Below are 14,918 nucleotides of genomic sequence, written 5' to 3'. Positions count from 1 at the left end.
TTTAACCTCTCAATCAACACTGGGTCCTGGGGCTCCTAATTTAATAGGAGAATAGACACATCAGGGCCATACATATGGGCTTGTGCAGCTCAGAGAAACGTGGAAAACAACGAAAAAATAGCTGTTACCCAGGAAGTGTTACGAGACAGCTGGTTTCCAGGTCTCCAGAAGACACAGAAGTGATGCAAGTTAACACAGAGCTAAAGATCCAAGTCGCCAAGAGAACGCAGAATATCTCCGTGTGAAAAGGGGTGTTTTGGGGATCTTTTAAGGAAAGGCATATTCTCATTTATTTGTGAGATTCCTGAGCCCAACAGGTGGGCCTGATATTGGGGTGCATTCCTGAGGTCTTTTCCAAATCTGTGACCTTGTGGCACGTGAGGCCGGCAATGTGTGTGTGTGTGTGTGTGTGTGTGTGTGTGCGCGCGCGCGCGTGCATGCAGTCATATCCACACACAACACAGATACCGAATCTGCCACTAAAAACGTACCCCTGCTCAATATTTTCAGCGAAAATGTTTCCTGGTTCACTGGAAGCATGGAGAATTAATCTTTCTGTCTTTTCTTACTCTCAGCAGTATTACTGATCACTGCCTTTCAATTTTAAGTCATTTGAAACGAAGACAGTATACTTTACAATAAATTTGTGCTTTTACTTAAGGGGAAAAAATTCCTTAATTTGGTTCTCTAAGGAAGGATTTAGTTCGTTTGAGAGAGTACAGTAAATTGTAGCCAAATCAGCCTCCGCTTTCTCTACCTCACCTGTGAGGTTTCGCTCTGGGCACGTGCTACGGCAGAACGCTGGCCAGTGTGGCTTTGAGTTTTACCGAGAAGCCTCTACCATCTGATTGGCTTCTGAGCCAAAGGGTGAAGTCAGCTCATTCAGCTTTCTGAATATTTTGTTTCCAAACACCTCTAGACTGTTAATACTTTATTCGAAAATAAATACTGGCATATCCAAAGAGAAAGGGAAATGGTCTTCTAGAAGTCTATTCTCCATTTTATTCCAGTGTGTTTACACAGCATCTTAAAAAAACAACTCCACACATTCCTCTATTCTTAGTACATATTTTAGCAAGAAAAAGGAAGGAGGGAAATGGCAATCTCTAATGAATAGGTCAAATCATTTGGTTTCATATCTTCTCCTAGATTTATCGTTCATTAATTTCTACTTACCCTCAGCATACAAAGTCATTTCCTGCTGCCACCCACATGCCTGGCTTCTGACTACCAAGGCAGGTAAGACACTGTACCATACCTCTGTTAGTCTAAGAACTATTCGTCTATTGTAATAACAAAATTTTATTCTATTATTCTTTTACAATATTTATTATTTTTGAAAGACAGAGTGCGAGCAGGGGAGGGGCAGAGAGACAGGGAGACACAGAATCCGAAGCAGGCTCCAGGCTGTTCACACACAGCCCGACGCGGGGCTCGAACTCATGAACTGTGAGAACGTGACCTGAACCAAAGTCAGGATCTTAACCGACAGAGCCACCCAGGTGCCCCTAACCGAATTTTAAAGAGTATAGGACATAAATATCAGGCTATAGAAAATCCAAATCCTCAGATGAATGCCTCCCAATATAACAGGTAAGGTGTCAGGGCCCCAAAGTTTGGCAGGACGATTAAACGACTCCCAACCTAAAACCCAAAGCAAACCAAACCACAAACCAGCATCCATTTCTCTTTCTCTGTCTTGTAAAAAATGTTGTCTGTCTGTCCGGGCCTCCCTATTAACCCCCAGCCACCTGGGGATGGGGCTATCCCCTCAATAAAGAATGGGAGAACTCATTCAGAGCTCTGCAGTCTGAGCACACAGAATAGAGTTTAAATAAATGTCTTTTAAAAATTGACAAACGGTGGAGGAAGAGGAAACAGTCTTCATGACTAAGGATTTTATTTACCTCTTTGTGTTTTGAGCAGTTTGGTAAGATTTAAGCCAACGTCCCCTAAAGGTGCATTAATTTTAGACATGAGATCTTTTCTCCGTCCTGTCTTACTTCTCCCACCCTGGTCCTGCCGCTGACCCTCAATGTGTTCTGCCTCACAGGGTGGGCACTGTGTCCTTCTGAGGGTCAAGAAGATGCCACCGAGAATGGAGGGGGACCTCCTGACCGCTCCCCGCGGTCACAGCCGCCTCTGTCCTCAGCCCTCTGCCCAACCACGGCTTCCACCATGGCCCCAGGTACAAGGATGGGGGGTTTCCAATGATCAAAAGGCACAAAATCAAACAAGACCTTGCCCACCTTCCAAAACCCGCACCCCAATTAACTATTTCCACTCTCCCGACATGTGGAGGTATTAGGGAAAATGAGAGTGACATTGTACAGGCGCACATGCCTTCTTCCACGTAACACAGACAGGGCTTCTGAGAGCCCGCCTTTGGGCTCAGCCCTAGGAGCAATGTGCTTTCTCCATAATTATTACCACAGTCCCATGGTCAGAAAGGCTACCCAAGTCCTCTCTGGAGCCTGCACGCCCAGGGCACATTTGGTTTATGCCTAGTGAGGAACGCTGTAATCAAAGGAAGCCCAGTTAGTCACGGGATGCTAATTGAGGGTGGACAGACTTCTTTCTGGAACAAGTATTGTGTAGAATGACTCAAAAGGAGGAGGGGTTGGTTGGGTTGGTGTCAACCTCCTGGCGTTCATGCTACAGTGATCATTAACCTTCACAGGAGCTTTCCCACCCAACGTGATTCTTACACTTCGGGATTTACAGTCTTCTTCCCAGAAGAAATAAAATTGTGTTTAAGTTCTCCAGATGACGGTAATGATGATGATACCACTACTAAGGTGGTCTTTTTTTTTTTTTAAATCAAAACATGGGTTTTGAGGAAACGACCCCAAAAATATAGATCCGAAGTTATCTCCATACTGCCTCTGAATAGTCCATGATGAGACTATCACACACTGTCCCCAAAGAGTCTCTCTGCTTTCCTGAACTCTAGCGGGGTCTCCTTCCTTGGCCCCAATCCTAGCAAGCAGGACCTAACAACACCCCTAAAATAAATACGGGAAATCAGCTTATGCTGTTGACTTACCAAGCTTGAGCAAACTGCTCTGTGAATCTACTGGTGTCTCCCAGGATCTATTTTAATGATCTGCCTGAGGAGACCTAAGCAGTGATTAAAAGATAAGAGCCCTCACGATCTTCGAGAAGGGAGTTGCAGTATCTACATGAGTGGCAAGACACAGCGTGCAGGTTCCCCTTTACTCCGGAGACCGGGAGCCTCTGCAGATGGCGAGCCTCTTCAGGGCAGGGGGAGTGGCCATCCTCTGCCATATGGGGACACCAGTGCATTCCTGGCCATCCTTGGCCAGCACTGGGAGCCCGGCTCCTTCTCACCTGGGGGTCCCACTCGGTCCCAGCTGGGCGTCCTTCAGCCTCCCTAGCGGGCACAGGCTGCACTCTCTACATGCCCAGGATGAACAGCAATCTGCTCCCTCCTTCAAGAAATACTTAAGGAGGAAAAGGGACACGGGTCTCAAAAGAAAAGTCCTTTGAACCGAGCTCCTCTGTCCCCTTTTGACTTGTGATAGAACCAAACCAAAGTCCTGCTGGAGGGTCAGAACACACTGAAATTTGAGGGGGGCGTCTCACCTCCATCCACCACCCCCCCATTACAAAGTAGTGACCACTGACAAATGCATAATTAGGCAGCTGTGCAGGAGACAGGCCTTTGTCCAAAGGTCCCCGGGCGTCAAGTTTAAGCCGCCAGATGCTTGCTCCCTGTGGCTGTGCATTATGGATAGACCCGGGGATCTTTCAAAAATAGCACTCAGGAGCCGGGGAGGCAGACCCCAGCAAGGCTCACTCGGCGCTGGCTTCACCTCCAGCCTCTTGCTCAGGTGAGGGCGGTCATCTCCAATACAAGCTCATTCAAGAAGCACAGGTTCCCCCCCTCCCGCGCACGCACACTCCAGAAAGCAGCATTACCTGTTCCTGCTGCTGCACGGATTTCCCTGAAGCATTGGTCTCCTTGGCTGTAGTCATGGTCCCCCGTCCAGGGCGCACACCGGCACAGGGGCAGGTGCGATCTGACGGCGAGTTCCGAGCCACCAGAGTCCAATCGGCGGGGAGGGGTGTGATTTAGTCCATGCTTCCGAAACCACACGGCTATTTTGGGGCGGGTGGGGGAGGGCGAGTGGGTAGACCAGCCTAGTTTTCTCTTTAAATGCAAGGAGCAGAGAGCGGATCCGAACAGGGGAGATGCTGCGGCTCAGCGGGGCTTCTCCAATTAGCAACAGCCTCCGCAATCGCCACAGAAACAATGGTAACTGCTTAGCAACCGGCAAGTGGCGGCGCGGTGCAGGAAGGGGACCCGAGTGATGCGCGCTGCTCCCGCCCGCCTCCCGCCTCCCGCGGCGCACGGCGCATGCTCCGCCACGGCTCGGCTGGGGAGGGGGCCTGGGGGCGGGGAGGGGGCCGGGACCCAGAGCGCCGGGAGGAGGGGGCTCCGGGGGAGGAAGGGGGAGACTGGGGAGGGGGGCGGGGGGAGGGAGGAGGGGAGCCCGGGGAGGAGCCGGGTGAGTAGATTGGAGAGGGGGCGGCAAGGGTGGGGAGGGGCGCCGGGGAGGGAGCTGGAGGGGGAGGGGGCGCGGTGGGGGGAGGGAAGAAGGGAGCTCTGGGGAGGAGAGGGAGACTGGGGAGGGGGCGCAGGATGGGGGAGGGAGGAAGGGAGCCCCGGGAGGAGCGGGGCGAGTAGACTGGAGAGGGAGCTTAGGGGGTGGGGAGGGGGGGGCCGGGAGGAGAGGGGCAAGGAAACTGGAGAGGGGGCCCCAGGGGTAAAGGGGCGTCAGGATGGGAAGAAGGGGCTGGGGAGGGGGACCCAGGCGGGGGCGCGATGCCCTGGCCCCGGGCACTGTCACCGCGCTCACTGCCAGGCCTGGGGGTGGCCGAGCCTGTGCCCCCACAGCAGTGCTCCCAGAGAGGCAGGTCACACCCTGACGGGGGAGGGGGGGCACGGAGGGGGCACGAGGGAGGTCTTTGTCTCTCCTTTGTGCCAAGTGCCCAGCGTTTGAGGAGGCAGATGGTCAGTGGGCTCCAAGGAGTGGCATCTTTTCTGTTTGCCCAGTGGGTTCTGCTAAAATGCTAGATGTGGAAATGGGGGCCTTCATTTTCCTTCACGGTCAGAAAACTTCCTAGGTTTCTCCTTTTTACTTAGTCTCCTGTTTCTCTTTGAAAATCAACCAGAACCTCAAGGGTGTCTGTCAGTTAAAAGAAAAAAAAAAAAAAGGAAAAAAGCATCTGGGGTGACCTTATAGGAGCAAGGCTCCCTGCTGAGTCCTGAGCTCAAGGAGAAGGCAGGACAGAGATGGCCATGGTGTTGGCCCTGCCTGGTTTCTAGGAGCACTGACTGTGGGTCCTGCTGCTGCAGCCCCCTGACCCCTACCCCCGGGGAGGGGAGGGATGAGTCGGCTGGGAGAGGAGAGACACAAGGTGTGCAGAGCTGAGGAGCTCTGAGTAAAGCTTGATTAGCCACTAGTTTGCAGGGGGGAGTGCCTCCTGGCCTTCCAGAAACACAAACCAACTCGGTGCACGGGGGCCTTCTGCTGCCCTTGTGTGTGTGAACAGTGCCCTCTGTGAACACTTCCCTAACTCCTAGCTTCAGGCTGCCGCAGGCCCCCATGGCACGGGGAAGCCACCCCTCCAGGCGGCACCAACAAACACGCCCAAGAAGAAAGTCCTTCTGGCTGGCCGCGCATCCTTCCTTCCGGAGAGAAAGGCAGAGTAGATCCGTTTCCCTTGAAAAGCTGTAAAATGGCAGACTTTCCCTTGTTCAGGTCCTTCCCAGTGCCCCTGACCACCAGTCATTTTCCAAAAGCAAACACGCTTGCAAGATCCGATGCACTGGGTCCTTCTTCACAGATGACGGATGAATCTAGATCACGGCGGAGTTGCCTGGCCACCTCTGCCACAGCCTGAACTTCGTTCTGGGGGAAGCGTTTGCTTGGCATCGATTCTAAGACATCGAGCTAGGCAGCTGCAGTTTGCGTGGTTTGTCCGAGAATAAATTAAAAAAAAAAAAAAAAGGAAAACCCCACGTAAACCGCTCGTCACACAGTAAGGGTCTGGTTAGTGTGTGTTGCTTTTGGTCCAGGCCTCCCCACGGGACAGGGTGTCTCCAGGGTGGGAACAGCAAAGTTGTGGATCCGTGGCGTCCTCCTCTGTGTGGCCCCACTACCGGGGGTCTGCACGCGAATTACTACCACTCCCGGCCGCGAGGATTGTGCCAAGCCACGCAGACTCTCAGGGGGACCTTCATACAGCCCCAGGCTCATCCATGGATGGCCCCGCGCGGTCACACCCCTAGGCCTCAGGGAGTCACTGCAAACCCGCCCTTGGGACCCCAGCCGCGAAGACCCAGGAAGAAGGGCTGAACAGTGAGGCGAGCAGCCGCTACCCATGTTACCCGCCACGTGCCTGGACCACAGGGACCCGGGGGACTCGGGGGCAAGGGAAGCGAGTGGCCAGGCCTGGACCACGGCGGCCTCGGCTGCAAAATACCCCGGGCACTATCTCGGTCTTATTCCCGAGTACCTCAGGGCTGGTCTGTCCTCCTGTTTCCTCCCGAATGAAACTCCTGAGGGGGCTCAAATCCTACCCCAGCATCTGAGAGGAGCTATGGCTAACCCCGGCAGGCCAGGACCACCAGCAGGACAGGTGGTAGCCCGGGGTGCTGGGTGCTGGTGGTAGGGAAGGGCGGGAGGCCCCTCGGGTGTTTCCTTTGCACTTCTCAGCCAAGACCTTCCGTATTACCCTACATCTAAAATGAATGTGGCTGTAACGACAGTTCCCCCACGTTTGCGGGATTATACCTGATCCCCGAAAGGGGTCTCCTGCTGACTTCAGATCGTGAGGTCACGTGAGCGCTCGCCTGGCCAGCCCTCCCACCCACCACGACCCCCGTTCATCACCCCTGTTCTCAGGAGCCGCCGGGTAGAAAAGTCTGAGAATCACCAGTCGACGGCCAGGCCAGGCCAGGCTGTGCCACTCAGACCCTTTCCGTGGATTTTCTGGCGCCATGTCCCCCAGGTGGCCGACTTTTCTGCACACTCGATTTGACTGCTTTTAAAAGAGAAAGGTCGGGTTCTCCCGCCAAGCAAACGCGACAACACGGATGAACCTGGACGGCCTTCCTCTTGAGTGAGCCACGCAGGAGAAATACTGCGTGATCCCACTTAGAGGAGATGCCAAACGGTCCAACTCCTGGGAGCAGAGGAGAGGATGGTGATGGCCAGGCCCGAGGCAGGGAAACAGGAGCGGATGCGGATGAAACGTCTGTTAGGAGCGACGGAGAAGTTCTGGAGAGGAGCATACGACACTGGGCTCGTAGAGGACAGCACTGCACGGCTCACTCAGTCTGTTAGCAGTCGATCTCGTGTTAAATGTTCTTACCACAAGAGCAATCTTAAAACCAGGGAGGAAGGGCTGCATTTTATCACCATTTAAACATTCATCATTATCCCTCCGGGGCACAAGCACCGTGGTGCCCACGTTAATCCTTCAGCTGCAAGTGGGTGCGTCTCACTCCAGATCTGGGGAGCCATCTCCAGGGAGAATCCAACCAGATTCTCCTGGGCATTATCAGCGCTGCCTTCTAAACTCCTCCCTCAGAGGGGCGCCTGGGTGGGTCCATCGGTTAAGCATCCGGCTTCTGCTCAAGTCATGATCTCACGGTTCGTGAGCTCGAGCCCCGCGTCCAGCTCTGTGCTGACAGCTCGGAGCCTGGGTCCTGCTTCCAATTCTGTGTCTCCCTCTCTCTCTGCCCCTCCCCTGCTCATGCTCTGTCTCTCTCTCAAAAATAAATAAACATTAAAAATATTAAAAAATAAATTAAACTGCTCCGTGAGAGAGAAAGCTATCAACCAGAGAATACGGGGGGAGGGGGGTGCAGACCCCACCCCTCAACAAAAGGAATTTACAGACACATTTCTGGAAAGCGCCATGAATAAATACCATGGCTCCCAAATTCTAGAGACTGTGGAAAGGACACCTCGGAGAAGAGTCAGGGTGACTCAAGCAGGAACAGCGGCGCCCCCCAATACCGCATCCTCCAAACTCCTTCCCTGTGCTTTCCTCGATGAAGGTTTACTTGAGGTCACACATACTCAGCAAGGGGACAGTGCTTACCTGCCCCCCGCTAACAATGACAGCAGCATGTGGTACTGTACTCAACGTGGTATGTCCCCCAAGCAGGGGAACCCCTGCTTCCCCTACTTTATAAAAGGAAATTGATATTTCGAGAATTGAAATCTGAAACCCACGGTTACCCAGAGAGCAAGGAACCAAGCCAGAATGTGAACCTCGGCAGTTCAGGTTCGGGACCCCCATACTGCACTGCCTTGAATGCCTGAATAGACTATTGAAAACGTTTAAATAGTCTAGGGGCGCCTGGGTGGCTCAGTCGGTTGGGCATCCGACTTCGGCTCAGGTCATGATCACGGTCCGTGGGTTCAAGCCCCGCGTCGGGCTCTGTGCAGACAGTTCGGAGCCTGGAGCCTGCTTCGGATTCTGTGTCTCCCTCTCTCTGAGCCCTTCCTTCGCTTGTGCTCTGTCTCTCAAAAATAAATAAATGTAAAAAAAAAAAATGTAAGTAGTCTATGTGCCAGGAATGACCCTGAGGATTATATATATATATATATATACATATATATATATATATATTATCTTCATTAACCCTTAAAAAATCTCTGCTTTAGTTTGCTAGGACCACAACAGAGCACAATGGATGGAGGGCTTCCACAGCAGAGATTTATTCTCTCATTTCTGGAAGCCAGAAGTCCAAGATCAAGGCATTGGTTCCTCCTGAGGCCTCCCTTGGCTTATAGATGGCCCTTTGGCCCGTGCCCTCACGTGGTCCCTCTGTGTGTGTGTCTGTGTCCAAATCTCCTCTTCTTACGAGGACACGAGTCAGATTGGCTTCAGGCCCACCCAGTGACCCCACTGTACCTTGCTCACCTCTTCAAAGACCCCACCTCCAAACACGTTCTGAGGTCCTGCCTGTTAGGGATGAACACACGGATGGAGGGGGACACGATTGTAACGCTATTAGCTCCCTTTTGACGTATGAGGAAATGGAGGCTTCAAATGATTACTACGTTCCTCCCAAATCATGTAGGCAGCAGTACGTGGCAGGGTTGGCATTTAGATCCAGTTCTGTTCCATCAAAGCCCGTGGCTGCGCATGCATACCGCGTGCACGCGCACACGCTCCCCGCGCCTCTTCGAACACCTGCCGAGCGCTCGGGCAGGAGCGGCTTCCCGAAACTCTCCAAAGGAGAGGAAGGCTTCTGATCGCCCCAGCTCCTGCTGAGTCGCTCAATGGGTCTCGCTAAGGCCTTACTCCGGGCGACTCCCCCCTGCTTTGGTGTCGAGAAAGATCCCGCTTCAAGCCACGCAAGAGCTTACGAGGAGCATCTCGGGCTTTGGGAGGTCAGGCTGCACCCAGCCAGGACTAGGCCGGCGCCTGTTCTCGGCCAAGCCGACTCTTCCCTGGAGCCTGGCGGAGCACACGCCGGGCCTGGCAGCCAATGGGGACTCGACCAGCTGCCGGTCCTGCCGTGTTACTCCCTCCGTGCCCACCCACCCTGCTGCCCGGAGCTGTTGGAAATCTCTCGTGTCTGCAATCAGCCTCACCGAACGGACCCGAGCCCGATCAGCCCTTTGCAGGTGCATCTGGCGAGAGGCTGCTTCACGTGGGCGCACGCCAATTTCGCCTCCTCCTCTCCCTGCCCCGGGTGTGTCCGGCTGGGGCGCCGGCACAGGCTCGGCTACTTAACTTTGTTTGCAGACTCGCAGGCCAGGATCCCCTGCAGCTTGACGTGAGCTCCCACTCCTCGGATTTCCGCTCGCCTTGGCCCAGAGCCCATCAGCCACAACAGCTTTGCGTCAAGAACATCGGATCTGCAAGGCTTTACCGAGCCTCTACTGTGTGTGGACGGCAAACCCACCCACTGGAACAGACGCACTGGCCTACACGCTGCTGTAAGGTGGGGATCAGGATGTCTTTAGAATCTGGGAAGATTCTGAACTTTGCAGCATTAACCATCTGCAAGAGAAGCTACTTCTAACGTACAGTTCCCTGAAAATAAAAAATACGGGCAGCAAGGCAAGATTCCCTGGAGAGCCAGGCTGAGATCCAAAGAAGCAATTTGAAGGTAAATAAATAAAAAGTAAATACTGAGCATTACCAAGGAGAAGGAGAATGTGGGTAAGTTTCCTAAAGACTGGGTTCTGGGTTTCTCTAGACAAAAAGACCAGTAGGGTTTATATATTATATGTATATATATCATATATATCATATATATAAAACTTATATATTTGTATTCTTTATATATAATTAATATATTAATAATTAATAATATACATAATATTTTCATTACTTATGTATTAAGGAATTGGCTCCTCAATGTGGGGGCTTGCAAATCTGAAGTTTGCAGAACAGGCCAACGGCTGGAAACCCAGGGAAGGGCGGCCTGAGTCAAAGGCCATCTGGAGGTAGAATTCCCTCTTCCTCGGGGGAGGTCTGTCTTTTTCTTAATGACTTCAACTGATTGGATAAGGCCCACCCACATCATGGAGGGTAATCTGCTTTACTCAAAGTCTACTGCTTTAAATGTTAATCACATTCAGAAAAACAAACACAAAACCAATTTAAAAAGAAAAAAAGGAAAGAAAACAAAAACCATAGCGATACCTAGTTTGACCAAAAACTGCGTCCCATGACCCAGGCACATTGGTACATAAAATTAACGGGGACAGGCCATAAGTAGAAGTGATAGATAGTAGTATCTTAATATTCTCAATTTACTCTTCTCCTCCTTCCCTTCCCCACCTTTCTACCTGGAATGCTTACCACAGTCTTGAGCCATGAGATCGAGACCATTGGTAGGATAAACCCTTGGGAAGGCGCCCAGAGACCCACGGACCTTGTGAGAAGGAATAGCCATAGCGTCCCTGGCTGCTTACCTCCAAAACTTATATACAGGAAAGACAAATGGACTTCTCTCTTGGGTAAGTCACTGTTACTTTAGGTGTTCTGAATTCAAGCCAACACAGTACAAATTCCTCTTCTGTCTTCTCTGTTTTCCTCCTAATAGTTGCGCTAAGAGTGTCCCCATAGAATTACAGCCAATGAAATAAGGAAGGAACACTTACAGATCTGTCTCATTCGACGTAGCAAAGGTGGGTACTAGAGGTAGCAAATGGGTGAGCCTCTAAATCAGGGCCCGCATGCTATGGCCCGTGGGCCTAATGCAGTCCACTTCCTGTGCTTTAAGTACAGTTTTATTGGAATGCAGCTGTGCCCATTTGCTTACATACTAGCTAGTATGATCCCTGGCCCGCAGTAACTCCATTGCACGTCAACTAAAGGTATGTGGATCCTTTCAGAATCCCAAATTCAACAGGAAAAAACCTTCCAGGATCAAAGCAGACCAGCTCCACAACCCCCAGAAAGGAAAGATGATAGGAGAAGCCTAACGTGTTTCACTGTTGGCCTCAGCTCACCGCCCACCGGCCCGTCAGAGCCCATCTCCTGTCTTGTGGAGCCGACTGTCCCCACCACACCCCCAGTGCACATCCTACAGCACCCTCTCCAGATGCACAACGCTTTCACGGGACAGGGTTCGGTGCCCCAGAAGCAGGAGGCTCCTATGCATTTGAGGAATGCTGAAAGCATTCGGGTGGTCTGCCCAATCCATACCGCCATCACTTACGGTAAGTGCTCAAAAATATTTGTTTGGATAAATAAGGTGGCAGAGTCCAAAGAGTCCAGTGATAACCTCATATCATATCTGAATGATCTTCACTTCTTTTCTCCCTAAAAGACGCTCCCCTCACTGATCACAAACCTTTACAAGATAAGGTCATGCTAAGCACTCTTCCTGGGGACTGAGGCCACTGTCTCCAGCTGCCTGGGAAGTCAACAGCTCTGTGTTTACTGAGAAATTATTATGTGCTAAGTCAGGAAATCTGTCTTCATGGCCTCACAGGAGAGGGAAACTTGTAGCAGATAAATGCCTTTTAGTCCTGCCTTAGGAAGTACAAGGAGAAAGGCAGCAGGGAGTAGAGGTGTCCGACTCGTGTGAGGGGCTATGTAGAATTTACTGGATGTACTCCAGGCAATGCTAAGCAGTGGTTAGAAGCAAGATAATGTGTCTACACAGAGTCGCACGGGTGGATGGTAAATGCGGTGCTTAAGGCAAAAAAGTCAGAAATATCCATATTTACACATGTAGACATACATGTGTGAGTAAACATTTACATAAACATATATGTACACAAAACAGATGTATGCATGTATAAATAAACCAAAACCTTATAACAAATAAAAAATGCATTCCTACAAAACATGTGTTTTGCAAAAACACATACAAACTACAAGTTGCCCATCAAACAACACATAATGCTTGCTGATGGCAGGGAGGGAAGAGAGTAGATGACAAGCTCAGTTGGGAAAAAGAAAGGGTAGAAGGGAGGCAGAAAGGGGGGGAGGAAGCATGGAGAAAAGGAAAAGAAGGAAGAAGGAAGAAAGAGGGTGGGTTTTGCTTGACCCGCGGATGAAAACGTGCCACAAACTTCCCTCCGCCCCTCTCAGTCCCCTCACCTGTGAACAAGATGGAGAAAGTCCAAACAAAAATGCTCTGTCACCCTGCGTGGTCATCTGTACCATGGGATGTGACCCTCACAACGGTGCCTTCGTTCCTTAATGACAGGTAAGGAGCCTGGCTGCAGGGGAAGGACCGTTTGGCCAAGGCCACGCGGAATGTGCTCTGATTACTGCGCCCGGGGTGAGCCCACACTGGAGCCTCCCCGCCGGGCAGGAGCACCACACTCTCCAAATTACGTGTTCCCGAAGCTACCTGCCAGCTGGAAGGTTCCACGGTGTGAGTCCAGGTAGATGTTCCAAGGTTGGCCATCCAGTTTCTGAAAACCACTATCATGCGAAAGGGCTTTTAAACCAGCTCACATTTATGTCCGCACCCTGGCTCTCATTTATTTACTTTTTTTAAATGCACACAATTTACTTATTATGTGCCATGTTGTCCTCTAAATCCTTTCAACCTATAGGCTTTGTTTTTCTCCAAGATGGCACGTTTCTTTTCCGTCTCTTCCCTCCCCTGCCCCTTCCTTTCCTCACCCTTATAGGTGCAGCCTCAGTTCAACAATGCACTCAGGGTGTGAAGTTTGGGAAACTCTGCTTTAAACTTTCTGTGTTTCATCCCAAAGTAGCTTCATTTCATTCAAGTTGCCTTGCCCGTCACGCCTCCCCTGAACCATCCCACGGCTTTAAACTCGGCCGCAGAGCCAGGGCGCTCTGGAACCCGGCAGGTGGACCACACGTGCTGGCCGGTGATGCTCAGCACGGCCTGTGTCTTCTCAGGCACCTCGTGTGCCAGGATGACCTTGGCAACGGCGGCTCGACAGATGCCTTGTTTATGGTTTCTAATGACCCCCGCTGAAATTTCTGGGGCTGTTCACGCAGCCCTAGTCTGGCGCCAGCTGTGGAACAAGCTATCGTGTTGCTGGGGGAACATATGGCCACTCAGGTATTTCTGCCCGCACACTGTCTTCAGTGTTGTTTCAGGACAGAGATACCCAAAGGAGGCCCCTGGATGATCCTGGTGTGGGTTTCACATCCTGCCTGGTTTCCCGGAACCTCTGCTCACCTCTCTGCCTTCTGGCCTGGGCCTGGCTCTTTGGGAGGAATGGGAGAACTTGTCTGATGTAAAAATGTCCCCGCTCCCCAGACCTTTCAGGGCTCGTGCTTCATTTCCAACACTAAATAAATAAATTAGGAGATCCGTGCAGAAGGTTTCCAGAAAAGGATGAGCCAATGAAATCCCTGTTGTCCAACACTTTGCACAAACACCTCTGAGTTGACTTTGGGGATGAGTGTCAGTGACATTCAAGTGGGCCACATAAAATTGGAGAGACATGTCAACAATGGCAAGCTAAGGCACCTGGTACTTTCTCTCGGAAGGCATCGTCAAAGCAAGGACATTAAAAAAGGACAAAGAAACCACGTCCTCCACCCGGGCATGGGTACCAGCTCTACCCCTCACCCTCCTCTCAAATGCCAGGCTCAAATGCCACCCCCTACCTCCCCGTGGACTCTGTCCTTTGCCCCACTGCTCTCCCATCACACACGTTCCATGTCTCATGTCTGTGTATAGTCCTTGCTGCCTCATAGAGTCACCGTCTGCTTCCCTGGCATGCCCAGCCCCACCGTGAGTTTCTCCTCGGCAGGGCCAAGGCAATGTGACGTTCCGCTCTCAGTTCAAGGGATGGCTTTGAGGCCAGAATTGTATGTGTGAATCCCACATCTGTTTATTTGCTGGCTTTGTGCAAGCCACTGATTCCAGATTCCAGCTGTGAAAAGGACACGGTAGTCGGTGGCTTGTAGAACGCTGTCAGAATGAAATCAGATAAACTCAAACCAATGGACACAGAGTTTGCTCTCAATAAACGGTTCGTCTCATTGCCAGACTGAGAGCTCTGGGAGGTCAAGTCTGTTCCTCCCTGAATTCTCAGTGCTCAGCACACAGAAGATGGCAGGATAATGAGTGTGTTGGGGACAGAACGTGTGTGAAAGCTGAGCACCACCTCGACCAAAATCAGGGGGACCAGAGTCTCTCTCTGCACGATGCACCGAGAGAGGTCACAACCAGGTCATTCATTTCCGGAACTCATTACGGACAAAGAAATGTAGGCAGACGTGTGCACTCGGAGTGGAGCCTTAACGGGGCAATGTGGTCACAGTAGGAGTAACGGAGGGATGGAAACACGAGACGGAAACCAGGCATGGAGGCTGCCCGGGGAGCACAGGGCAAACCAAGGAAGGAGTGCAGGAAGGACTGACCAGCCCGAGGAATCCTCCCACATGCCGCCGAGACGCAGGAGCTGCAA

The 14,918-nt window shown here is 51.7% G+C and overlaps 1 protein-coding gene across 2 annotated transcripts in view; it reads right to left on the bottom strand.

Annotated features, from left to right (window-relative positions):
* The window catches only part of DPP6 (dipeptidyl peptidase like 6), a 729,761-nt gene that overhangs the window by 497,736 nt on the left and 217,107 nt on the right, over positions 1-14,918 (bottom strand). The window contains exon 1 of one of the 2 annotated variants that reach the window (XM_030308880.1): positions 3,943-4,324. The exons of the other annotated variant lie outside the window; for it this stretch is intronic. Coding sequence (XP_030164740.1) covers positions 3,943-3,999 — 57 coding nt within the window. The 5' untranslated portion in view covers positions 4,000-4,324. Of the gene's footprint in view, positions 1-3,942; positions 4,325-14,918 lie in introns of those variants that run through there. 2 annotated transcript variants of the gene reach the window in all.

This window comes from Lynx canadensis, chromosome A2, assembly GCF_007474595.2.
Source record: "Lynx canadensis isolate LIC74 chromosome A2, mLynCan4.pri.v2, whole genome shotgun sequence".
Taxonomy (NCBI): Eukaryota; Metazoa; Chordata; class Mammalia; order Carnivora; family Felidae; genus Lynx; species Lynx canadensis.
This window is presented reverse-complemented; position numbering and strand designations above follow the sequence as displayed.